Source organism: Oncorhynchus mykiss, chromosome 6, assembly GCF_013265735.2.
Source record: "Oncorhynchus mykiss isolate Arlee chromosome 6, USDA_OmykA_1.1, whole genome shotgun sequence".
Taxonomy (NCBI): domain Eukaryota; kingdom Metazoa; phylum Chordata; class Actinopteri; order Salmoniformes; family Salmonidae; genus Oncorhynchus; species Oncorhynchus mykiss.
This window is the reverse complement of record NC_048570.1, coordinates 54,565,424-54,592,159: the sequence shown is the minus strand read 5'-3', so window position 1 is coordinate 54,592,159 and position 26,736 is coordinate 54,565,424. Positions and strand designations below refer to the sequence as shown.

Here is a 26,736-nt window from a genome sequence, read left to right as displayed (position 1 = left end):
GGGGGAAGATGGCTCCCTTTCTCTACAGTGATAAGTGATTTCTGCTTTACTAGTACTGTGGGTGAGAGCTGGGGGAGATGCTCTGATTTACACTGCGGTGGTAAATATTTTGTGGTAATAAAAAGTGAGATGGAATTGTTTGTTACATTTATATCTGCTTAGGCCCTTTACCAGTTGCCCCCTGTATTGATTGAAAACCAATTTACCTTTCACCTGAACGTGAACAAATGTAGTATTGAGTGCATCTTCAAGCTGGAACAAGGGTGTTGGGAACATTCATCTGATCCGAGGCCTGATCTTAGCGGTAGATTAGGTGGGCCATAATCTAAATTGATGCTAGAGCAGATATTAAGGGAATTGTCGACCTGAAATAAGGGGGTTACGAACATACATCGGATCCCAGAGCTGATCTTAGAGGAATGTACCGTGAGTCTCTTAGTGGCATCCACCTCGATCATGCCCCGAAGGAGGTTCTGACAGTCTGGGGGGATGAAGTGGGGCATGTGGAAGACACCCAACTTCACTTTCTCCAGCAGGTTTCTCAGGTTGTCATCGTCAAATGGCAGGGCGCCCTGAGATCGATAAGATTTTATTCACAATTCCGGCCAGCCAAGTGATACACTGCATTCAAATCATCAAGGATAACACACACACACACAACAACCTCTGAACACAAGAGAGAAGCATTAATACCAGAATGATGCTCAAGTTCCAGTGAAGATTTCTCTAATGGCTGGTCTACAGGACCCACTTAAAGCCTAGTCCTCCTAGAAGGTTCAACGGAGATTCCCGTTACCCAATTGAAAGTGTTTCCTAGTCCAAGACTAGCCTTAATATGTGTCCGGGAAACCGGCCGTATGTGATGTCGCTCAGTAAGTCGGAATTGAAAGAGTGCCAGGTGAGACTGTACTGTGTGCATCTGACAAGGACAAACAAGAAGGTTATTGTTGTTGACCAAGGGAATACGGTGAATACGTATTACTCATGGCAGTCAATGTAAGACTATCGAGCCAGCCTTCTTCAAAATCTCTAATATGAATGGCTTTCAAGAGACACTAGGCAAGGCAATACACGAGCATTACTCATGACAATCAGTGAAGGTCTATCTGACATTTGGAACAGGCAGAGTATTCACACTTCTATGGATTAGAGGTGTAGTTTATGATAGCATGACTGATAGGGTCTCTTCCCATCTCAACATATCTTCATTGGGGAGAAATAATTGATGGCCATATTGACAAAAAATGGAGAAACCCTCACACACAGACACACACAGCCTATTATTTCCTTTGTTCTCGACTTCCCCACTTTGTCACTGTCTAATCAGAGCGGTGTGTGAATGCTGATGACACAGGCTCTGATTAACGAGCATATGTGTGTCAGTACAAAGCTGACAGTCAGGCCAGCCCAGGAAATCCCTGCTCCAATCAGAAACATGATGAATCAACCAATCATGTGGGGATGAAAGATGGAGGGTGCTGATTTAATTTTCAGTCCTGATCCAATAATCTAATGTCATCTTTCACTAACATTCTCTACAGACAAGATCTGGAATCACAGGCCATTGGCAAGAAGTTTGTTTTACCACATTTATTAAGTTATGTCTCTAAACCTTGTCCTGCCCCTTACCTCAAATTCCACCCCAAGGTATTTAAAATCATAATGAAGACATTTATGCAAGTCACTGTAGACCAAAGCCAGCGAGACACTGAGGTGCAGCTTCCTATGAAGACTTATTGTGTCAACAGCAGCTACGTCCCCCTGTCACTTTAACCCGCATCAAACCACAACACTAACTCAACGGCACGTGTCAGGGTCATCGTCAGGGCAACGGCAGCTGTCAATCACTCACCACTAAAAGTGCAAAGAGGATGACCCCGCAGCTCCACACGTCTGCTTTCCTCCCGTCGTACTTCTCCCCCTGAGAGAGAGACACAGAGAGAGAGAGAGAGAGAGAGAGAAAGAGAGAGAGAGAGAGAGAGACACACAGAGAGAGAGAGACACAGAGAGAGAGAGAGAGAGAGAGAGAGAGAGAGAGAGAGAGAGAGAGACAGAGAGAGAGACACAGAGAGAGAGAGAAAGAGAGACACAGAGAGACAGAGAAAGAGAGAGAGAGAGAGAGAGAGAGAGAGAAAGAGACACAGAGAGAGAGAGAGAGAGAGACAGAGAGAGAGACACAGAGAGAGAGAGAGAGAAAGAGAAAGGGAGCGAGAGAAAGAAAGAGGGTGAGGAAGGGAGAGTGAGACAGAGCGATAATGACAGATACAAAAAAGAGTGAAAGATGTAATCAATTATGCATTTTGTTATGGAGGTGAGCTACAGATTCCACATTATTTTTTAGGAACTGAAAACCTCAGATTAACCTTTAAAAACTTCACCCTTGGGTGAGTTGGTGTTTACAGGGCCTTCAGAAAGTATTAATACCCCATGACTTATTACACAATTTGTTACATTAGCTTTAATGTTGCGCATAGATTGTAGCTTCCATCAATGTAATTGTCTGCATCATTTACCAATCCCCCATTTTAAAAAAAATATCTAAACAAGGCCAGTTTTATTGATTCTTTAATGAGAACAACAGTTTTCAGCTGTGTTAACATAATTGCAAAAGGGTTTTCTAATGATCAATTAGTCTTTTAAAATGATAAACTTGGATTAGCTAACACAACGTGCCATTGGAACACAGGAGTATTAGTTGCAGATAATGGGCCTCTGTACGCCTATGTAGATATTCCATAAAAAAATCTGCCATTTCCAGCTACAATAATCATTTACAACATTAACAATGTCTGCACTATATTTCTGATTAATTTGATGTTATTTTAATGGACAACAAAGTGCTTTTCTTTCAAAAACTAGGACATTTCTAAGTGACCACAAACTTTTGAAGGGTAGTGTACAGTGGGGCAAAAAAGTATTTAGTCAGCCACCAATTGTGCAAGTTCTCCCACTTAAAAAGATGAGAGGCCTGTAATTTTCATCATAGGTACACTTCAACTGTGACAGAGAAAATTAGAAAAATAAATCCAGAAAAACACATTGTAGGATTTTTTATGAATTTATTCGCAAATTATGGTGGAAAATAAGTATTTGGTCACCTACAAACAAGCAAGATTTCTGGCTCTAACAGACCTGTAACTTCTTCTTTAAGAGGCTCCTCTGTCCTCCACTCGTTACCTGTATTAATGGCACCTGTTTGAACTTGTTATCAGTATAAAAGACACCTATCCACAACCTCAAACAGTCACACTCCAAACTCCACTATGGCCAAGACCAAAGAGCTGTCAAAGGACACCAGAAACAAAATTGTAGACCTACACCAGGCTGGGAAGACTGAATCTGCAATAGGTAAGCAGCTTGGTTTGAAGAAATCAACTGTGGGAGCAATTATTAGGAAATGGAAGACATACAAGACCACTGATAATCTCCCTCGATCTGGGGCGCCACGCAAGATCTCACTCCGTGGGGTCAAAATGATCACAAGAACGGTGAGAAAAAATCCCATAACCACTCGGGAGGACCTAGTGAATGACCTGCAGAGAGCTGGGACCAAAGTAACAAAGTCTACCATCAGTAACACACTACGCCGCCAGGGACTCAAATCCTGCAGTGCCATACGTGTCCCCCTGCTTAAGCCAGTACATGTCCAGGCCCGTCTGAAGTTTGCTAGAGAGCATTTGGATGATCCAGAAGAAGATTGGGAGAATGTCATATGGTCAGATGAAACCAAAATATAACTTTTTGGTAAAAACTCAACTCGTCGTGTTTGGAGGACAAAGAATGCTGAGTTGCATCCAAAGAACACCATACCTACTGTGAAGCATGGGGGTGGAAACATCATGCTTTGGGGCTGTTTTTCTGCAAAGGGACCAGGACGACTGATCCGTGTAAAGGAAAGAATGAATGGGGCCATGTATCGTGAGATTTTGAGTGAAAACCTTCCATCAACAAGGGCATTGAAGATGAAACGTGGCTGGATCTTTCAGCATGACAATGATCCCAAACACACCGCCCGGGCAACGAAGGAGTGGCTTCGTAAGAAGCATTTCAAGGTCCTGGAGTGGCCTAGCCAGTCTCCAGATCTCAACCCCATAGAAGATCATTGGAGGGAGTTGAAAGTCCGTGTTGCCCAGCAACAGCCCCAAAACATCACTGCTCTAGAGGAGATCTGCATGGAGGAATGGGCCAAAATACCAGCAACAGTGTGTGAAAACCTTGTGAAGGCTTACAGGAAACGTTTGACTTCTGTCATTGCCTACAAAGGGTATATAACAAAGAATTGAGATACACTTTTGTTATTGACCAAATACTTTTCCGCCATAATTTGCAAATAAATTCATTAAAAATCCTACACTGTGATTTTCTGGATTTTTTTCCCTCATTTTGTCTGTCATAGTTGAAGTGAACCTATGATGAAAATTACGGGCCTCTCTCATAATTTTAAGTGGGAGAACTTGCACAATTGGTGGCTGACTAAATACTTTTTTGCCCCACTATATATATAAACATGCATACATACAGTATACACATACATACAAATGCACATACATATATACAGTTGAAGTCAGATGTTTACATACACATACAAAGACATTTAAACCCAGTTTTTCACAATTCCTTATATTTAATCCTACAAAAAATGTGCCTGTCTTAGGTCAGTTAGGATCACCACTTTATTTTAAGAATGTGAAATGTCAGAATAATACAGTGCCTTGCGAAAGTATTCGGCCCCCTTGAACTTTGCGACCTTTTGCCACATTTCAGGCTTCAAACATAAAGATATAAAACTGTATTTTTTGTGAAGAATCAACAACAAGTGGGACACAATCATGAAGTGGAACGACATTTATTGGATATTTCAAACTTTTTTAACAAATCAAAAACTGAAAAATTGGGCGTGCAAAATTATTCAGCCCCTTAAGTTAATATTTTGTAGCGCCACCTTTTGCTGCGATTACAGCTGTAAGTCGCTTGGGGTATGTCTCTATTAGTTTTGCACATCGAGAGACTGAAATTTTTTCCCATTCCTCCTTGCAAAACAGCTCGAGCTCAGTGAGGTTGGATGGAGAGCATTTGTGAACAGCAGTTTTCAGTTCTTTAAACAGATTCTCGATTGGATTCAGGTCTGGACTTTGACTTGGCCATTCTAACACCTGGATATGTTTATTTTTGAACCATTCCATTGTAGATTTTGCTTTATGTTTTGGATCATTGTCTTGTTGGAAGACAAATCTCCGTCCCAGTCTCAGGTCTTTTGCAGACTCCATCAGGTTTTCTTCCAGAATGGTCCTGTATTTGGCTCCATCCATCTTCCCATCAATTTTAACCATCTTCCCTGTCCCTGCTGAAGAAAAGCAGGCCCAAACCATGATGCTGCCACCACCATGTTTGACAGTGGGGATGGTGTGTTCAGCTGTGTTGCTTTTACGCCAAACATAACGTTTTGCATTGTTGCCAAAAAGTTCAATTTTGGTTTCATCTGACCAGAGCACCTTCTTCCACATGTTTGGTGTGTCTCCCAGGTGGCTTGTGGCAAACTTTAAACGACACTTTTTATGGATATCTTTAAGAAATGGCTTTCTTCTTGCCACTCTTCCATAAAGGCCAGATTTGTGCAATATACGACTGATTGTTGTCCTACGGACAGAGTCTCCCACCTCAGCTGTAGATCTCTGCAGTTCATCCAGAGTGATTATGGGCCTCTTGGCTGCATCTCTGATCAGTCTTCTCCTTGTATGAGCTGAAAGTTTAGAGGGACGGCCAGGTCTTGGTAGATTTGCAGTGGTCTGATACTCCTTCCATTTCAATATTATCGCTTGCACAGTGCTCCTTGGGATGTTTAAAGCTTGGGAAATCTTTTTGTATCCAAATCCGGCTTTAAACTTCTTCACAACAGTATCTCGGACCTGCCTGGTGTGTTCCTTGTTCTTCATGATGCTCTCTGTGCTTTTAACGGACCTCTAAGACTATCACAGTGCAGGTGCATTTATACGGAGACTTGATTACACACAGGTGGATTGTATTTATCATCATTAGTCATTTAGGTCAACATTGGATCATTCAGAGATCCCCACTGAACTTCTGGAGAGAGTTTGCTGCACTGAAAGTAAAGGGTCTGAATAATTTTGCACGCCCAATTTTTCAGTTTTTGATTTGTTAAAAAAGTTTTAAATATCCAATAAATGTCGTTCCACTTCATGATTGTGTCCCACTTGTTGTTGATTCTTCACAAAAAAAATACAGTTTTATATCTTTATGTTTGAAGCCTGAAATGTGGCAAAAGGTCGCAAAGTTCAAGGGGGCCGAATACTTTCGCAAGGCACTGTATTTCAGCTTTTCTTTCTTTCATCACATTCCCAGTGGGTCAAAAGTTTACATACACTCAATTTGTATTTGGTAGCATTGCCTTTAAATTGTTTAACTTGGATCAACTGTTTCGGGTAGCCTTCCACAATATTCCCACAAGTTGGGTGAATTTTGGCCCATTCCTCTTGACAGAGCTGGTGTAACTGAGTCAGGTTTGTAGGCCTCCTTGCTCGCGCACACTTTTTCAGTTCTGCCCACAAATTTTCTATAGGATTGAGGTCAGGGCTTTGTGCTGGCCACTCCAATTCCTTGACTTTGTTGTCCATAAGCCATTTTGCCACAACTTTGGAAGTATGCTTGGGGTCATTGTCCATTTGGAAGACCCATTTGCGACCAAGCTTTAACTTCCTAACTTTCCCTACCTCATGATGCCATCTATTTTGTGAAGTGCACCAGTCCCTCCTGCAGCAAAGTACCCCCACAACATGATGCTGCCACCCCCGTGCTTCACGGTTGGGATGGTGTTCTTCGGCTTGCAAGCCTCCCCTTTTTTCCTCCAAACATAACGATGGTTATTATGGCCAAACAGTTTTTTGTTTCATCAGACCAGAGGACATTTCTCCAAAAAGTACAATCTTTGTCCCCATGTGCAGTTGCAAACCGTAGTCTGGCTTTTTTAATGGTGGTTTTAGAGTAGTGGCTTCTTCCTTGCTGAGCGGCCTTTCAGGTTATGTCGATATTGGACTCGTTTTACTGTGGCTATAGATAATTTTGTACCTGTTTCCGCCAGCATCTTCACAAGGTCCTTTGCTGTTGTTCTGGGATTGAGTTGCACGTTTTGCACCAAAGTACGTTTATCTCTAGGAGACAGAACGAGTCTCCTTCCTGAGCGGTACGACGGCTGCGTGGTCCCATGGTGTTTATACTTCCGTACTATTATTAGCACAGATGAACGTGGTACATTCAGGCGTTTGGAAATTGCTCCCAAGGATGAACCAGACTTGTGGATGTCTACAATTTTTTTCTTGAGGTCTTGGCTGATTTCTTTTGATTTTCCCATGATGTCAAGCAAAGAGGCACTGAGTTTGTAGGTAGGCCTTGAAATACATCCACAGGTACACCTCCAATTGACTCAAATGAGAAGCTTCTAAAGCCATGGCATAATTTTCTGGAATTTTCCAAGCTGTTTAAAGGCACAGTCAACTTAGTGTATGTAAACTTCTGACCCACTGGAATTGTGATACAGTGAATTGTGAAATAATCTGTCTTGTAAACAATTTTTGGAAAAATTTGCCCCAAAAAATTGCAGACTTGCCAAACTATAGTTTGTTAACAATACATTTGTGGAGTGGTTGAAAAACTAGTTTTAATGACTCCGACCTAAGTGTATGTAAACTTCGACTTCAACTGTATACATTTTACAGACAAAATCTATTTTTACAATAGTTAAATTTAGTTTGTTTTTAGTCCTGGCCTTCCTCTATTTCTGATGTCCATCCAGTTTGATTTCTATTTGCCATATATTTGTAAATGTGCGATTTCACAAAAGTTCTGAACCTACATTGTTTCTTCCTGTAAAAGTTGCGTCATACTGCAGCACATCTTGCGGGCTGCCTCTGAATTCTATACCATTAATGCTAGTTAGTGCTAGTTTGACCACCAGAGGTAATCTTTGAGAAGCATTTGATAGCCTTCAATATATATATTTTTGTAAGGATATAGTTTATAGGATTGATGTTAAGAAATGTAGCTTAATTAATTTGATTATTATACTGTTTCTATTCCAAGAACAACAAAAAACAAAACCCGTAGTTTTGGTCGGGAGTAGGTTACAGTACTAAGAGGATAACATTTCCACACCCTAAATGTAGTCTTCAACTGTGAGAGACAGAATCTAACACAAAAATCCAGAAAATCACATTGAATGATTTTTAAGTAATTAATTAGCCTTTTATTGCATGCCTTTCCTTCCAGTTCTCTGCTGCCAATGACTTGAACAAACTGCAAAAATCACTGAAGCTGGAGACTCATATCTCCCTCACTAACTTTAAGCATCAGCTGTCAGAGCAGCTCACAGATCATTGCGCCTGTACATAGCCCATCTATAAAAAGCCCATCCAACTACCTCATCCCCATATTGTATTTTTTTTCCCTTTGCACCCCAGTATCTCTACTTTCACATTCCTCCTCTGCACATCTATCACTCCGGTGTTAATTGCTAAATTGTAATTACTTCATCCCTACGGCCTATATATTGCCTTACCTCCCTAATCTTACCTCATTTGCACACACTGTATATAGATTTTTCTATTGTGTTATTGACTGTAGGTTTGTTTATTCCATGTGTAACTCTGTGTTGTTGTTTGTGTCGCTTTGCTTTATCTTGGCCAGGTCGCAGTTGTAAATGAGAACTTGTTCTCAACTGGCCTACCTGGTTAAATAAAGGTGAAATAAAAAATACATCCAAAAACTCATAAACAGGTTACATGTTTGGAATATTTGTATTCCTTACAAACGTCCTTCTTTTCACTCTGTCAATTAGGTCAGCATTGTGGAGTAACTTCAATGTTGCTGATCCATCCTTAGTTTTCTCATATTACAGCCATTGTGAAACCCCCTCATTGTGAAACCCCTGAGCAGTTTCATTCCTCTCCGGCAACTGAGTTAGGAAGGACGCCTGTGTCTTTGTAGTGACTGGGTGTATTGATACACCATCCAAAGTCTAGTTAATAACTTCACCATGCTCAAACACATATCCAATGTCTGCTTTTTTTTTGCACACATATACAAATAGGGGCCCTTCTTTAGAGGCATTGGAAAACCTCCCTGGTCTATAACCTCTATTATTTTGCATGGAACTTATTATGAGACGTATTAAGTACTTATTGACTCAAGATACTTCAGCTTTTCATTCTTTATTCATTTGTAAAAAAATATATAAAAATAGAATTTCACTTTGACATTATGAGGTATTGTGTGAAGGCTAGTAACACAACATCTACATTTTATCCATTTTAAATTCAGGCTGTAACACAACAAAATGTGAAAAAAGTCAAGGGGCGTAAATACTTTCTGAAAGCACTGTAACTAACCAACTCCATGACAGCTGGCATACAGCACAGTTTTTGTTTTAAGTTTAATTAGTTGTCTGTACGGGATACACCTGGTATACACCGTCCAACGAAATGCTTACGAAATGCTTACTTGCAGGATCCTGATAATGCAAGCACATATCTACCTGGCATACACCTGATTCACAGCTGCACTGTGATGACATAACACATGGCTGTGTGGCATTGCCACTGCCTGAGGGGCGAAGAGCTGAGAGACGGTTCATTCTATACAGAGCTGAGAGTAGAGCACTCTAAAGTGAATGGTTGGAGGGCACATGGGCTTGTGCTGCAATGCCATTATGGGAGGGAGAGAGAGAGAGAGAAAAGAGAGAGAGAGAGAGAGAGAGAGATACAAGGTGAGAGAAATAGAGAGCGAGAGAGAGATGGAGAGGGAGTGCACTTACCCTTATGACCTCTGGGCAGGCATAGTGAGGAGATCTGTAAAGTGAGATATGCACAACAGCTTTATACAAGTCAATGCACACACACACACACATAATAAAACACAGTTACCAGAACATGTGTGCACACACATAAACTCACAAACAGTTACCCATACACACACACTATTCTGAACGTAAGTAGAGTTAGCTTGAGGAATGCATTACTATCTTGTCTCATCGTTACAACTCCCGTACGGGCTCGGGAGAGACGAAGGTCGAAAGCCATGCGTCCTCCGAAACACAACCCAACCAAGCCGCACTGCTTCTTAACACGGCGCGCATCCAACACGGAAGCCAACCGCACCAATGTGTCGGAGGAAACACTGTGCACCTGGCGACCTGGTTAGCATGCACTGCGCCCGGCCCACCACAGGAGTCGTAAGTGCGCGATGAGACAAGAATATCCCTACCGGCCAAACCCTCTCTAACCCAGACGACTCTAGGCCAATTGTGCGTCGCCCCATGGACCCACAGTGCTGAGCACAAATAGTGTAGAGGATGAACCAACACTCTACTGAGTGTACTGAATTCTATACAGGACTTACAGGACACCTTGTCATAACGTAATTGTCATGCGACTAAAAAACTGTGGTTTGAACATACTTCACTTAGTAGTGTAAAGTACTTAAGTAAAAATATTTCAAAGTACTACTTCAGTAGTTTTTTGGAGTATCTGTACTTTACCTTACTATTTATATTTTTGACAACTTTTACATTTACTCCACTACATTCCTAAAGATAATAATGTACATTTTCCCTGGCACCCAAAGATAATTGTTACATTTCGAATGCTTAGCAGGACAGGAAAATGATCCAATTCACACACATCAAGAGAGCATCTCTGGTCATCCCTACTGCCTCTTATCTGGTAGACTCACTAAACACAAATGCTTCGTTTGTAAATTATGTCTGAGTGTGCCTCTGGCTATCCGTAAAATAATAAAACAAGAAAATTGTGCTGTCTGGTTTGCTTAATATAATGAGTGTGAAATGATTTATACTTTCACTTTTACTTTTGATACTTAAGAATATTTTAGCAATTACATTTACTTTTGATACTTAAGCATATTTAAAAAACAAATACTTTTACTGAAGTAGTATTTTACTGGGTGACTTTCACGTTTTACCTGACTCATTTTCTATTAAGGTATCTTTACTTTGACTTAAGTATGACATCTGGATCCTTTTTACACCACTGACTTTACTATATGTTTGCATTTCATGCTTAGTTAGTAGGAAGGTTATTCATCCTTTCGAAGAGGTACGACAGCGGTGTGATTGTTATCAACACATGCCTGTGTGTTCAACACTGGATTTACATGACGACCTAGACTACGAAGTCCCACTCCCTCCCTGTCCTTCCCGTCCTCTCGCTAATCTTACCATCTAACATCACGTACTCATGAATTTCTATTACGCGTGCAAACAGTGTGTGTCGTAAGTATCTGGTCCGTTGGTGTGTGTTATTCATTAATAAAGATACAGTTACTTTGACACACTGACAGAGTGTTGCTGTGCATCTGCCTTGTCCTCAACGCAACACACATGTAAGGACACACACACACACACACACACACACACACACACACACACACACACACACACACACACACACACACACACACACACACGTACATTCTGTAAACACAAGCTTCCTGATTGCCGGAGTCAAATTGAATTACGGTAACGTACGCAAAACCAGTCAATTTGCCCGAGTCAAACAGAGCAGTGTCAGAGCATGCAAACCTAAAACTTTTTTTTAATCACATTGTCTAGAACCACTTGTCCTTAGTTGTATCTAAACGATATTTCATGTTGAATGTTTTTTACATTAGGTACGTCAAATGAAAGATTCCTCAATGTGTCCTTCATGCAAAGTACAGTCATTTAACCTGATAAAGATTTTATTTCATCATATGTTTATGAATGTCGGTCAGAGGGCAAGGGAGAGAAGAATCTTTCACTCTGTGAGAGTGATATTATACCTCTATGAAGCAAGGATAAAAGTTTAGATTTTGTTATTGTCATCATGCCACCTTTAATATTTAACAAATGATATACTGTACCGGTAACTGCCAAAATAACGGAAACACGTGAGTAAACGAGGGAAACAAAGCATAGAATAAATAATTAACAATAATTTGGTGGGTGCTTATATTTGTCCTATTTTACACATGTACAAGTGTCTATTATACATGTACAAGTGTGTATTATACATGTACAAGTGTGTATTATACATGTACAAGTGTGTATTATACATGTACAAGTGTGAATTATACATGTACAAGTGTGAATTATACATGTACAAGTGTGAATTATACATGTACAAGTGTGTATTATACATGCACAAGTGTGTATTATACATGCACAAGTGTGTATTATACATGCACAAGTGTGTATTATACATGTACAAGTGTGTATTATACATGTACAAGTGTGTATTATACATGTACAAGTGTGAATTAGAAATGTGTTTTTTGCATATCCCAACTCCCCCTAAGACACCCTCAGAGGGAAGTCTCGAAGACCCGACACTAGGCAACACAGTGACTAGAGTCTGGTTTCAATGATGGACTGTTTTGGCATAGAGGAACTACATCACTGCCTACCTCGATTTTATTCAAGCGGATAAAGTAGTAGCATATGGCAGTGATGTAGTTCCTCTATGCCAAAATAGTCCATCATTGAAACCAGACTCTAGTCACTGTGTTGCCTAGGGTCTGTTTTTTTTTTTTTTTTTTACTTTTCAGAGATTGGGGTCATGGCCAGGGTCAGTTATTATCAGCAGCGACCCTGGAGCAATTAAGGCTAAGTGCCTCGCTAGCGACATTTTGGTTACTGGACCAACGCTCTAACCGTTAGGCTACCTGCCGCCCACAAACGAGTGTTAGGAGCTGAGATTGAACCCACGGTCTATGGAGCAGGAGCTCGCTGCTTAGACCGCCGCGCCATCCATCCATTGAAAGCAGGTGCTTTATTGAAAGTAGGGCGCGAGTGGTCACTGAATGGTTTGATGAGCCTGAAAACGATGTAAATCATACGCCATGGCCGTCTCAATCACCAGGTCTTTAAGGTCAGGGCCCTCCGCAAGGCTCACAAAATCATTTTAGACCCAAGCCACCCCCTGTACCCGGACTTTGAACTACACCACTCTGGGTGGAGGTATAGGGCACCCATCAGCAGGAAAAACAGAACTAGACAATCATTTGTGCCAGGTGTGATATCCCTCCTAATTAACTCGGGCTAATGTTCCTATCGACTCAGTAAGGCCAGCAGGCTAGTCTTTAAAAGAAAAAAATGTTTTATTGGTATGTAACTGTTAGGAAAGTTGCATTGTCAATTTTGTTTTGTATTTAAACGCCACTTTAAACGTGTACATGACACTGCAACAAAATGTCCCCATGGGGACAATAGAGTCAGTAAGTAAGTAAGTAAGTAAGATCTCAACCCAGTTGAAAGCTTATGGGAGATTCTGGAGCGGCGCCTGAGACTGCGTTTTCCACCACCATCTACAAAATATCAAATGATGGAAATTCTCGTGGAAGAATGGCGTCGCATCCCTCCAATAGAGTCCCTAGACACTTGTAGCATCTGTGCCAAGTGGTGGCCCAACGCCCTATTAAGACAAATATTGTTGGGGTTTCCTTGATTATGGCATTTACCTGTATATGTACAGTGATTCGAGAGTAAAGTTCCAATGCTACCATTGAATCTGGACCCATGTGACTCCGCAAAAGAAAAAAACACATGTGTCACTATGACAACAGGGCACAGGAAATTATAAAGGCATAATTATACAGCCACAAGGGTCCTTAAGGTCAGGGATGTGACATGGCCGTCGCCTGAATTCAGTGTCTTTGAAAAGGACACCTTGGAACACAGTCACACAGTGTCCAACGTGCTTGTCAGACGCATGACTTTGCCCGAGAAAACAAAGCAAATGTTTTTTTTTTGTACTGTTTTTTTTGGGCTGTTGATTGGTGTTGAGTCATGGCCTCGTTATGTTTGTGCATATGAAATGGGGACAAAGAGCTAAGCCCTCAGCAGAGTTCACCTGGGTTAGCACGTTAGCCTGTCACGCCAACTTCCTACTCTTATCTCCTCTGTCACATTGTGCTGGGCCACACTGTCTGTCTTCCAGATGATAATGGTCAGAGACTTAGCATTGCTACATGGCTAATCTGTAAAGATGCAGGGTAGGCTATACTGGCCCTGGTTATCTGGGCTGAAGATCTTACTGACCACGCGCACACACACGTGGACACACACACATATACAGGTGCAAACACACACAAGCATGCTCTTATATACACACAGACATGGCTTGAGGACTGTGTAGGGATTGGACACACGCACGCACACACTAGTGGTGGGCGGATCAGCTGTTTCACCCGCACCCGCCCGCAATTGCTAATAACCCATCCAGAACCGCCCGACTATGTGTGATAAAGTGACAATCTGAAACCTGCACCTCGACCCTAACCCACTAATATAGAAAATGCACTGCAGGCTACAGTCAGAGAAGGCAAAAATATTTTTGGGGCAGAATTTTTTGGGCCTGATTTAGATATGTTTCTACTTATATTTTCTGACATTTTGGTAGGCCATTTGTCAACTAGTCTATAATTAGATACGTGCGGCTTCGCTTCTGTCACTAAAATACTAAGAATAATGAATAATGTCATAAATCGATAGAATGAACGGTTCAATCTAGTTGACATCGGTAATGTTCTCTTGTCATCTCTGCTTCTTTCGCGGAGCAAAGACGTTTAGGGGCCGAGGAGAAAATGCAACAAACAATATTAAAAAGGAACGATTTTCTGTGCAAAATGTCCAAATGACATCAGCATGACCAGTTGTAAAATGGAAAGCTGTGAATGACCCAACACGTTTCTGATTAAAAAAAATTGTTCGGCATAGATGCATATTTTATGTGGAAATTCTTAATTCTGCAGGAGTTAATATTAAGGCTATGTGAGACGTTATAGACCTACAGTCATTGTCCAGATTTCAGTTTCCATTCAACCCATCTGAACAGTAGGCTACAGTTCCCTTGGCGTGTCATAGGCCTATTTGAAGTCCCCGTCTTGTGACTGTCGAATTTGTGCAGAGCCTCACAATCATCACACACTGACATCATCCTCTTTCACCACTTCACCATGTCTTTCCCAAACATTACTTTTCTGTCTACTCCCTTCTCATTTTCTTTTCTCACAGCTTTTCTCTTATTGAACAACATTCTGACATTGTTCATTGTGCCTCCATGGACAACTTTTTCTGCTGTTCCCAAAAGCATTTGGTGAATGGAGTGTAGGCTATTTGGTGAATGGAGTGTAGGCTATTTGGTGAATGGAGTGTAGGCTATTTGGTGAATGGAGTGTAGGCTATTTGGTGAATGGAGTGTAGGCTATTTGGTGAATGGAGTGTAGGCTATTTGGCGAATGGAGTGTAGGCTATTTGGTGAATGGAGTGTAGGCTATTTGGTGAATGGAGTGTAGGCTATTTGGCGAATGGAGTGTAGGCTATTTGGCGAATGGAGTGTAGGCTATTTGGTGAATGGAGTGTAGGCTATTTGGCGAATGGAGTGTAGGCTATTTGGCGAATGGAGTGTAGGCTACTTGGTGAATGGAGTGTAGGCTATTTGGTGAATGGAGTGTAGGCTATTTGGTGAATGGAGTGTAGGCTATTTGGTGAATGGAGTGTAGGCTATTTGGTGAATGGAGTGTAGGCTATTTGGTGAATGGAGTGTAGGCTATTTGGTGAATGGAGTGTAGGCTATTTGGTGAATGGAGTGTAGGCTACTTGGTGAATGGAGTGTAGGCTATTTGGCGAATGGAGTGTAGGCTATTTGGTGAATGGAGTGTAGGCTACTTGGTGCTCGTACAGTTCAGTTAGGCACTAAAGCTTAGGCTTACGCACTCATGCCAGATATTGAAAGAAAAACCTAATTGAAGCCTATAGATATGAATTGCACAATAATTACACATTTAAGGTATTATTGTCTCTTTATTCAACCCGCCACCCACCCGCCCTTCATTCACACAATATTTAATGACCCTAAAACCGCCTGCCCTGTGCATATACCGTAACCGAAGTGACTGTGGGTTATGGGTCAACCCGCGCACACACACACGCACACGCACACGCACACACACACACACACACACACACACACACACACACACAGTTGACTAACCCGCAGCTGGTCTCCAACAGACTATCCCCGACCTGCAGAGACGCCATGCCAAAGTCTGCTATCCTGATGTTGTTCTTCTCATCTAACAACAGGTTCTCTGGCTTCAGATCTCTGTGACTGTGGAGAGTAGGAGGGAAAGAGAGAGAAAAACATAATTTACCCAAGTACCATGCAGAGGTGATAACAAGAAAACCTGACAATCCTACATGACTGGAATTATGCATTTCCCAGGAATGTTGTCCAGGAAATGTCCCAAAAAATGTACACACTGTACTATCATTTCCTTTGATCAGAGACTAATGTTTTCTGCTTTCCAAGAGCCCAGTGTCGGGGGCAGGCCTCTCTCATGTCGTCTCTCTCTCTCTCTGATAGGGTCAGTGTTCCTCTCAGAGATAAAAGGGAAATGGCAGACCAGACACGATCTCAGAAAGCAGGACTGAGCTTCTACTTCTGTTTGCTCTTTAGGGCCTAGGCAGGGATACTTTCAAAGCACTTTGAGACAACTGCTGATGTAAAAACTTCTTATCAGTACATTTGATTTATTGACTGATCGATTGATTGATGATTCACCATATGGAGTGACTGTGGCAGAAGTCCAGAGCTGAGATGATCTGCCTGAAGAACTTCCTGGCTTCCTTGGGTGTTAACCGTCCCTTCTTGACCAAGTAGTCAAACAGCTCTCCCCCTGACACGTGCTCTAGCACCAGGTACCTGTGGAGGGAGGGAACCACACACGTTAGATACACAGTCTAGAGCTGTATATGTCATATTATATACATGATATCATATCTCGATAGCTATGTGCGCCTGGTTCGGTATTATAGAGCTAGTCTACAAGATCCAGGACTGCTTGTAGTAAGAGGCCAGGACCAGCTCTCCTCAAGCTGACCACACATTTACATTACATTGACATTTTTGGTCATTTAATGAGGCACCCAATCCTTAATTAATGTTGATCCAGAAACCACTGCTTTTAGTGCACCCTCACGTGTTAACGTGTAATTCAAACATTTGCAGTAATGGTCTTCTATCCATAGAAGTTCCTCGACTCTATAGTTGTTCCTACAGCAGTTGCTACTGTGAGAGTATAGGTGGTAATTCTTGTGATATTATCTGCGGTAGCTACTGTGCTGTATGTGCGAGAAAGCACTGAAAGCACACTGCGGTATCCCTACTGTAGCAGGGATACCCCATATTCCCACAACCCCCCTCCCTCCCACCCACACCACTTCCTGATTTATTAGCAGATTAAGGGATCCGCTCAAGCGTTCACCTGTCAACACTAGTTCAATTAGGAACACATTCACACATGAATTGGGAGTGGGAGAATGTATCCGAGGCAAACACTTTGCGTCCTTGTCGGCGATTCGTCTGTGTCATCGGAATATTAGGAAAACAAATTCCCACACCGGTTGTCGCTGGCGCCTTTAACAATTATTGAATAGTGCATTAAGCAGAGCAATTGGAGCAGGGACACAGGAGAGATTAATACATAAGATAACATATGGATCTACATTAAACCTACAGGCTTTCCGAATAGGCAGGTTAAACTGAGGGAGAACCATATGAAACATTACATGCCAGTGTGAAAAATGGCCCAGGAAAATACGTTTCTCAAGTGATTTTCAACTTGCCTCGCTTGTTTGCTAACATGTTGCTACGCACGGGTGCTTCTCCAAACATGCAGTGGAACGGTTTAAGGGAGGCACATTTGTTACAGCGTTTCAGTGAACCAAATCGCTTTTGGAAAGGACACTCACAAATATTTCTTGTTTTCGTAGACGTCGTGCAACTTTAAAACGTGAGGGTGCTCTATGAGCTTCAGAATGGCTATCTCTCGCTCCACCTGCAGAAACAGAAAAAAAGAGGGAGAAAAAGAGGGGAAATTAAGAATATTAGTGTGTGATTCAAAGTACTTATGGAAGACTTTAATGCCCCCCCAAAAAATGCAAAAAAAATGCATAGCTCCTAGATGGAGCTGGGGATGTACTGTAAGTACTGACCATCCATGAGGTCTAACATAGAGCCCTCATTGGTGCCCACTCAAAAAAAACGGTTTTGGTGCTAGGGCCTAAATAATGAAGAGAAGAATGTGCAGACACAAAGAGAGAGCGCAGAGGAACGGAAAGGGAGAGTGCATAGGAGAAAATAATAAAGAACGGAACAGCGAGAAGTGGTGGGAATAAGAGTCGGACTGGCAGTGCCAGAGGCCATGTCTAGCCTGGCAGCTTGGGTCCATGCCAGGGCCTACGGGAACAGCGACATGCCTACCACCTGTTAAGGTCCTGCTCCTTCCACAGCGCAACCACACACCAGCTAATTTAACTCATTAATCACACACTGATATCACTCTATCGAAATACACCACGAAACAGCAGGTAGGGGGACATTTCAACTACTGTTTTTTACACTCTGGAATGTGCATGTGTGTGTGTGTACGCGCATGCGTGTGTGTGTCCCTAAACCATAACGGCACAGTGTATAGAACCTCAGCACCTGATAATGTGGTAACATTTTCCAATGGACCTTGGGCTAAACGTGAGGTAGGTTTATTGATGTGTTAGAAAGGTACAGTACATATGTTCCTTGCATAGAACTATTGGGTTCTATCGGCCACACACCATATGACTCACAAATACTGTGTAGCGTGCACAGCTACTACGTACATTTGTGTCATGTTCTTTCACAAACAGTACACCTACAGTTGAAGTCGGAAATGTACATACACTTAGGTAAGTGACCCCAAACTTTTGAACGGTAGTGTATATATACAGTTGAAGGCTGAAGTTTACATACACTGATGTTGGAGTCATTAAACCTCATTTTTGAACCACTCCACAAATTTCTTGTTAACAAACTATAGTTTTGGCAAGTCAGTTAGGACATCTACTTTGTGCATGACACAAGTCATTTTTCCAACAACTGTTTACAGACAGATTATTTCACTTATAATTCACTCTATCAACGTTCCAGTGGGTCAGAAGTTTACATACACTAAGTTGACCGTGCCTTTAAACAGCTTGGAATATTCCAGAAAATGATGTCATGGCTTTAGAAGCTTCTGATAGGCTAATTGACATCATTTGAGTCAATTGGAGGTGTACCCGTGGATGTATTTCAAGGCCTACATTCAAACTCAGTGCCTCTTTGCTTGACATCAAAGGAAAAAAATCAAAGGAAACCAGCCAAGACCTCAGAAAACTAATTGTAGACCTCCAAAAGTCTAGTTCATCCTTGGGAGCAATTACCAAATGCCTGAAGGTACCACATTCATCTGTACAAACAATAGTACACAAGTATAAACACCATGGGACCACGCAGCCATCATACCGCTCAGGAAGGAGATGCGTTCTGTCTCCTAATGATGAACGTACTTTGGTGCGAAAAGTGCAAATCAATCCAAGAACAACAGCAAAGGACCTTGTGAAGATGCTGGAGGCAACCGGTACAAAAGTATCTATATCCACAGTAAAACGAGTCCTATATCGACATAACCTGAAAGGCCAAGCAAGGAAGAAACCACTTCTCCAAAACTGCCATACAAATCCAGACTACGGTTTGCAACTGCACATGGGGACAAAGATGATACTTTTTGGAGAAATGTCCTCTGGTCTGATGAAACAAAAATGGAACTGTTTGGCCATAATGACCATCGTTATGTTTGGAGGAAAAAGGGAAAGGCTTGCAAGCCGAAGAACACCATCCCATCCGTGAAGCACGGGGGTGGCAGCATCATGTTGTGGGGGTGCTTTGCTGCAGGAGGGACTGGTGCACTTCACAAAATATATGGCATTATGAGGAAGGCAAATTATGTGGATATATTGAAGCAAACTCTCAAGACATCAGTCAGGTAGGTAAAGCTTGGTCGCAAATGGGTCTTCTAAATGGACAATGACCCCAAGCATACTTACAAAATTGTGGAAAATGGCTTAAGGGCAACAAAGTCAAGGTATTGGAGTGGCCATCACAAAGCCCTGACCTCAATCCCATAGACATTTTGTGGGCAGAACTGAAAAAGCCTGTGCGAGTAAGGAGGCCTACAAACCTGACTCAGTTACACCAGCTCTGTCAGGAGGAATGGGCCAAAATGCACCCAACTTATTGTGGGAAGCTTGTGGAAGGCTACTCGAAACGTTTGACCCAAGTTAAACAATTTAAAGGCAAAGCTACCAAATACTAATTGAGTGTATGTAAACTTCTGACCCACTGGGAATGTGATGAAAGAAATAAAAGCTGAAATAAATAAAATTCTGACATTCCACATTCCTAGAATAAAGTGGTGATCCTAACTGTCCTACGACAGGGAATTTATACTAGGATTAAATGTCAGGAATTGTGACATTCGTGACCAATAATACAAATTTCAACTGCATTTTTGTAGCCTCCTTACATCCAGACAAAACAGCTAGTTAGACCATACTGACATCATCATTAATGTCGTGTGGCACCATTCATTTTGTGTGATACTGTCAAACTCAATAAAGCTTCATGATTCAAACAACTGTTACACTTCCTGCTTTGAGACATCACATTGCAGGGGCAGTGGCAGCTAAATGGGGAGTACACTTAATGCTTATAAGCATAGATCAACATTTGCTAACCATTAAATTAGGTAAACAGTACATGAGTTATATGAATATGTTAATATACTGCAGTAGCTTTAGTATGACCAAATCTACCTGCAAGATGCCTAGTGCAAACGTCAGGAGGATAGACACACACACACACACACACACACACACACCACCACCCCCATTCCAAGAACACCTCCAGTCCAGAGTGCTGAGTTGGATTTACAGAATGCTAGCAGTATAAATGCCAGCTCTAGTGAAAACATGAGGGATGAAGCTGTGCAGCTGGCAACTGTTTCTCTCAATAAGTCTCACTCTAATTGCTTCAATAAAGGGTCTGGCTTGTTAGCCAAAGACACAGGTACCATAAACCATAACTACAGAAAAGAAACACAATGTATTCAGAATTCCCTACACAGGTCAGCATTTGCAGTACATTAGAGACTGCCTCTACATCTAGAGAATATTAAGCTGGGTTTGCCAAATAACTGGTATTTCATTTTCATATTGCATCTCCGTTCCCTCTTCAAATGTCAATAAAGAACACATGAAGTCATCAGTTTTGAATTGAATAAGCGTTATTCATCAGTAACCAGTGGAGCGGTATCAGTGGGAATATCTGCTCCAGCTGATCAAACTAATCCTGTGTTAAAATACTGTACTGAATGTCCTATTGACTGGGCTTCTCATTGGCTGATCGTTCCTGCGCTATTAGGCTAGGATGTTGGGACACACAAAGGTTTTATATGTTAGCGTAGCAGAGGTGGTTCAGTGAGCTGCACAATCGTGTGATCATTAACCTTGTCTGAGATCTGGAGAATTTATTCTACCTGCCAGAGTTTGGGATTTAACTCAATGGGCTAAGAAAGTCTTAATGTATGGAGGCACTGGGTTCAACACCCAGTAGGTCATACTAGCCTAGCATCAGAACGTATGAGAGTTGCTTGAGAGTTTGTGCAACATCTGGATACACAGAGAGGACTAAACATTGCTGGCTATTACACCATGACCCATGACATCTGGACCCAGTGAACCAATTAGCTAGCGTGGAATCAAGGTGTGCATGCATGATTCTAAAGTTGGGTTTTATGCAGATTTGGTGGCACACATACACACAGAGTAATACGCAACGTCTTGTAATGGCCCATGGGTGCCAACTGTCTTAGGTCAGCTGTGAGCTGCCGCAAGGTACTGTGTCCCAATGTAGTCCTTAAGTGCTATTTCTCTTAAGTGCCCAATTGTCCTGAAGTCCTGATATCCTCATGTGAGTGTGCCATTTTCTTCCCCAAAGTGCATGTTTATCAAATCTTATTGGTCACCTACACGTGTTTAGCAATGTTATTGCGGGTGTAGCGAAAAGCTTGTGCTTCTAGTTCCGACAGTGTAGCAACATCTAACGAGTAATATCTAACAATTTCACAACAAATACCTAATACACACAAATCTAAGTAAAGGGATGTAATTAAGAATATATAAATATGTATATGGACGAGCGCTGTAGGGTGCTCTTGCCTTGATATCTTGCAGTAGGTCTCTCCTGTATTCTGTTTACATACCTACTTTACCCCTCCTCCTGCCAGCGAGCCATACCTCTACCCACATACCAACAGAGGGACACACCCACAGGGGAAAGGGGGAAAGGGTAGAGGGGTGAGAGAAAGACAAGACGAGAGGCGAGGGAAGAGAGGTAGGAACTAGGAAAGTGAGGCACAGGGGACAGAAGCAACCGACAAAATCGTAATTCTATTCCCATCAAAGCCCCAAATCTTCAAAGGTTCTGTCACTGGGATCGGGCCTGGAGCCTTGGAGCAGGGGGAAATAAATAATGAAACCCTTTAATCTTTTTATTTATTTATTAACCTTTATTTATACCAGGGAACAGTGGGTTAACTGCCTCGTTCAGGGGACGAACAACAGGTTTTTACCTTGTCAGCTCAGGGATTCAATCCGACAACTTTTCAGTTACTGGCTCAACGCTCTAACCACTAGGCTACCTGTCACCCAGTGGCTGGCCCCACCAAGCCCTCTGTCATGCCAGCTTCCCCCTTTCTGCCTTCTCTCATAGACAGGGAATGGAGGAAGGAGGGAAGGAGTAAGAGAGAGATTCAGAGAGAGAGCGATAGATGGAGGGAACGGAGAGAGAGGGGGACTGAGCGAGAGTTTCTTGGTTACAGCAACACTCAAAATGAAAAACGTTTCCTTTTCCATTTCCCCCTGTCCCTTTCTCTGTCTGTCTCGCTCTAACTTTTCTCTTATTTCTCTTTCTCTCGCTCACACTCTCTGGCTCCTTCTCTGCAGCGTGCTGTGCTATCGAGGCCTTAACAACAGGGATTCTAATGCTAAGTGCTAGCAACGTTTGTATGTTTACAACTGGGATGCTAAAGTTAGGTGCTAGCGATATTTATCCATTTACAACAGCGGCGCTAACACTGGGTGCTAGCGAAATTCACGGCAGGGATTTTAATGCTAGGTTCTAGCATCAGCGACAGGGATAGCGTACACCCGAAGCCACATAACTTCACACATTCACACACACTAATGTCCTGTGGAAATCAATTTAAGAATGCATTTTCAAAACTATGAAGAAGTTCTCAAAAAATTGCAGCCATATATGCATAGAAAATATATTCTCTAGACAGATTATTTCACTTATAATTCACTGTATCACAATTCCAGTGGGTCAGACGTTTACATACACTAAGTTGACTGTGCCTTTAAACAGCTTGGAAAATTCCAGAAAATTATGTCATGGCTTTAGAAGCTTCTGATAGGCATCATTTGAGTCAATTGGAGGTGTACCTGTGGATGTATTTCAAGGCCGACCTTCAAACTCAGTGCCTCTTTGCTTGACATCATGGGAAAATCAAAAGAAATCTGCCAAGACCTCCGAAAAAACTTTGTAGACCTCCACAAGTCTGGTTCATCCTTGGGAGCAATTTCCAAATGCCTGAAGGTACCACGTCCATCTGTACAAACAATAGTACGCAAGTATAAACACCACGGGACCACGCAGCCGTCATACCGCTCAGGAAGGAGACACGTTCTGTCTCCTAGAGATGATCGTACTTTGGTGCGAAAAGTGCAAATCAATCCCGTATATAAACTTCCGACTTCAACTGTATATGCATGCCGCACCAGTATGCACACAGCACGCGCACACGCACACGCACACGCACACACACACACACACACACACACACACACACACACACACACACACACACACACACACCACTAATAAAGTGCATATGATCAGTATAATGAGAGGTTATTCTTGGTTAGGGTTGCTAGATTGGATGATTGCCTACTAGCCGATCTCCCAGTAAACAGGACTGATTATCCTATTTCCCCTGAGGGAAACCCAGCCTGCCAAACCCTCCACTTTTCCCACAGACAGACTCAAGGTCAACTGACTTACTACTTACTACCAATGACAAAAACTCATCCAAATTGCAACTGTAATGGGTAGATTAACTTGGCTATCATTAGAGAAGGGCGGTTGCCAGATCCTAAGTGAAAATTCCAAAATCGATTTAAAAGGCTTGTATGGAACTATAGAGGACGATTTGGGGTTACAACATGAGAGAATGAGAGGCAGTTACCTCACTGTTCCTAGGCTGTCATTGTAAATAAGAATTTGTTCTTAACTGACTTGCCTAGTTAAATAAAGGTTAAAAAAATAGAAATTGTCAAAATGATATGTGGTATGTGGTAAGGTTCTAATCACTCCTGTGAAGTCAATTATGGACAACAAGGGGAACGTGGATCCGGACATAAGCGTATGGAAGGACAGAATGGAGGAGTGTAGGGGAGGGAAGCATGGAGGTGCATCCCGTTCCTTTGCCGTCATATCTAATAAGCCCTCCCCTCCCCTCTTCTCCCCCCATCATCCACCCTGTCATCTCCTTGGATCAGTGACACACACTTCAGTGCCGGTAATTAAACACATGTACAAGGTAAACAACCCCCCCCCCCTACCCTATCATTGAGATGGAGAAATACAACGCAATGTATTATGCTCAATTATTCCACATATGGTGTGTTAATGTGTAGTAATACAGTGTTGAGGAGTGGGGTGATGGGGGAGAGGCGGTCACACAACAGACCTTAGAGAAATTAGGTGAGACAACGTGTCAGGTCTACAGCTGCTCCTGTAGGCTCCTGAGAGAGGGTGTGTGTGTGTGTGTGGGTGTGTGTGTGTGTGTGTGTGTGTGTGTGTGTGTGTGTGTGTGTGTGTGTGTGTGTGTGTGTGTGTGTGCGCGCGCGTCATACATAATGGTCTCTTTGAACTAAACCAGCCGTAGCATATTTCATACACCATGGTGCTTGTATAGTGCAACATCTGATGAAAATGATAGTGTATTTTCACTGTTCAGTACCAAGACTAACTCCCTCAAGAAGATGTATTGTGCTGTAAGAAGCTTCTACCATTCAAATCAAATCACATTTTATTGGTCACATACACATATTTAGCAGATGATATTGTGGGTGTAGTGAAACGCTTGTGTTCCTAGTTCCAACAGTGCAGTAGTATCTAACAATTCATAACAATACACACAAATCTAAAATAAAAGAACGGTATTAAATAATATATAAATATTATGACGAGCTTCACCAGGGTCTGTTATTCCAGTCAATTGTGTGTGTTTGTGTGTGTGTGTGTGTGTGGGGGGGGGGCTGAGTGCTCCAGCTCGAAATGGAAAGAATGGACAACAGCCATCAAGCATTATTATGTGAAGCTCCATGGTTAGATTGGTGGAATTCCAAAATACCCTTACACTTTGTTTTCCTGGAGCTAGGGTATTGGATTTATTAGAAATCATGCCCACCATCAAGAAACAGATTCCTGCTCTGAAAACAGTTGTGTTGCATATTGAGGCTAATGACTCAATGAAATCTGTTTCTAATTTCTGAGAATGCTCAGAAATTAGCAGCACATATAATTGTATAACAATTCCATCTCCTTGCCGTTTTAGCCGTCTTTGGTCTCTTCACCAGTGGACTTGGGCATGTCCTTCGTTGACAATTTTGACTCCTTCTGGAATAGGCCAGGCTACTTTGTGGAAGATGGAATTCACCTGGATGAAAAGGGCTCCCGGCTGTTGTCATTAAACATTGGAAAGTATTAGCATTATGTTAGCATTACATGTAAGTCAATTCTTACCATCTCCTCTTTGGTCACTGTGAAAGTTTCACATGATGTATCTGATTGTGGTGACATGCCTAATGGTGGTAACAGGAGAAATGTAATTGCTATTCCTACTTTCTTTTCTTTTCCTAATAGGTATAATCCAATTTTTGAGTCTCCTGTTGTTCTGAAATCTCAAATTAATCTAACTTGTGTTGAAACTCTGTGTGATTTTAAATACAGAAAAGGTTTGACATTTTTTACATCTTAACATTCGTAGTTTATTACCTAAAATTGATAATGTCAAGATCTGGTTCTCTCAGGTAGACCCTGATATTTTTATTTGATCTGACACCTGGTTAACTGATAAAACCTTGGACTCTGAGGTTGCTATGGATGGTTAAAATGTGTTTAGGGCTGATATGAAAGGCAACGGTGGTGGTGTTGCTTTTTACACAAATAATCGTATTTATGTCTCTCTGTTAAAGTCTACCTCCAGTCCTTGAATTGTTGGCTTTCAGTCTTCAGTTGGGTTCAAATTCAGAAATAACAGTTATAGGAATCTATCGTCCAACCTCCGCCAAGAAGTGTGTACTAAACAAACTCAATGATTTAATTGCCATTTTTACTGCCCCAGAGGTGTGTTTTGCAAGAGGTGTGTTTTCTGTGGTTCGTTGCAGAAGCTTGAATTGTTTACCATGTGCGTTTTTCAAGACCTAGTGTTTGTTGTTTTTTCAAGTATACTGTGATCCTGCGGCTACCATTTCTCAGGAGAGTATTATGTTTATCCTTAACACTGATTCCTTGTCTGGTCTCTCCTCTGCAGCTGGATCCAACCTTACCACGTCACAGCAAGCTTCTGCCACAACATGGACACAGCAGAGATCACCCAGATCCGGAATATGGTAGCCTACCAAGGAGAACTGTTTGGACGGCAGCAAGAACAGCTCTCCCAAATCTCCGGGACCCTTCGGACTCT

General features: G+C 42.0%; 1 protein-coding gene across 5 annotated transcripts in view; it reads right to left on the bottom strand.

Moving 5' to 3' along the window:
- The window catches only part of brsk2b (BR serine/threonine kinase 2b), a 186,801-nt gene that overhangs the window by 47,095 nt on the left and 112,970 nt on the right, over positions 1-26,736 (bottom strand). For all 5 annotated transcript variants that reach the window (XM_036980439.1, XM_036980441.1, XM_036980443.1 and 2 more), the window contains exons 3-8: positions 17,819-17,904; positions 16,629-16,769; positions 16,059-16,175; positions 9,824-9,857; positions 1,853-1,921; positions 426-572 (exon numbers count right to left, since the gene is read on the bottom strand). In XM_036980439.1, coding sequence (XP_036836334.1) covers positions 426-572; positions 1,853-1,921; positions 9,824-9,857; positions 16,059-16,175; positions 16,629-16,769; positions 17,819-17,904 — 594 coding nt within the window. The remainder of the gene's footprint in view (positions 1-425; positions 573-1,852; positions 1,922-9,823; positions 9,858-16,058; positions 16,176-16,628; positions 16,770-17,818; positions 17,905-26,736) is intronic.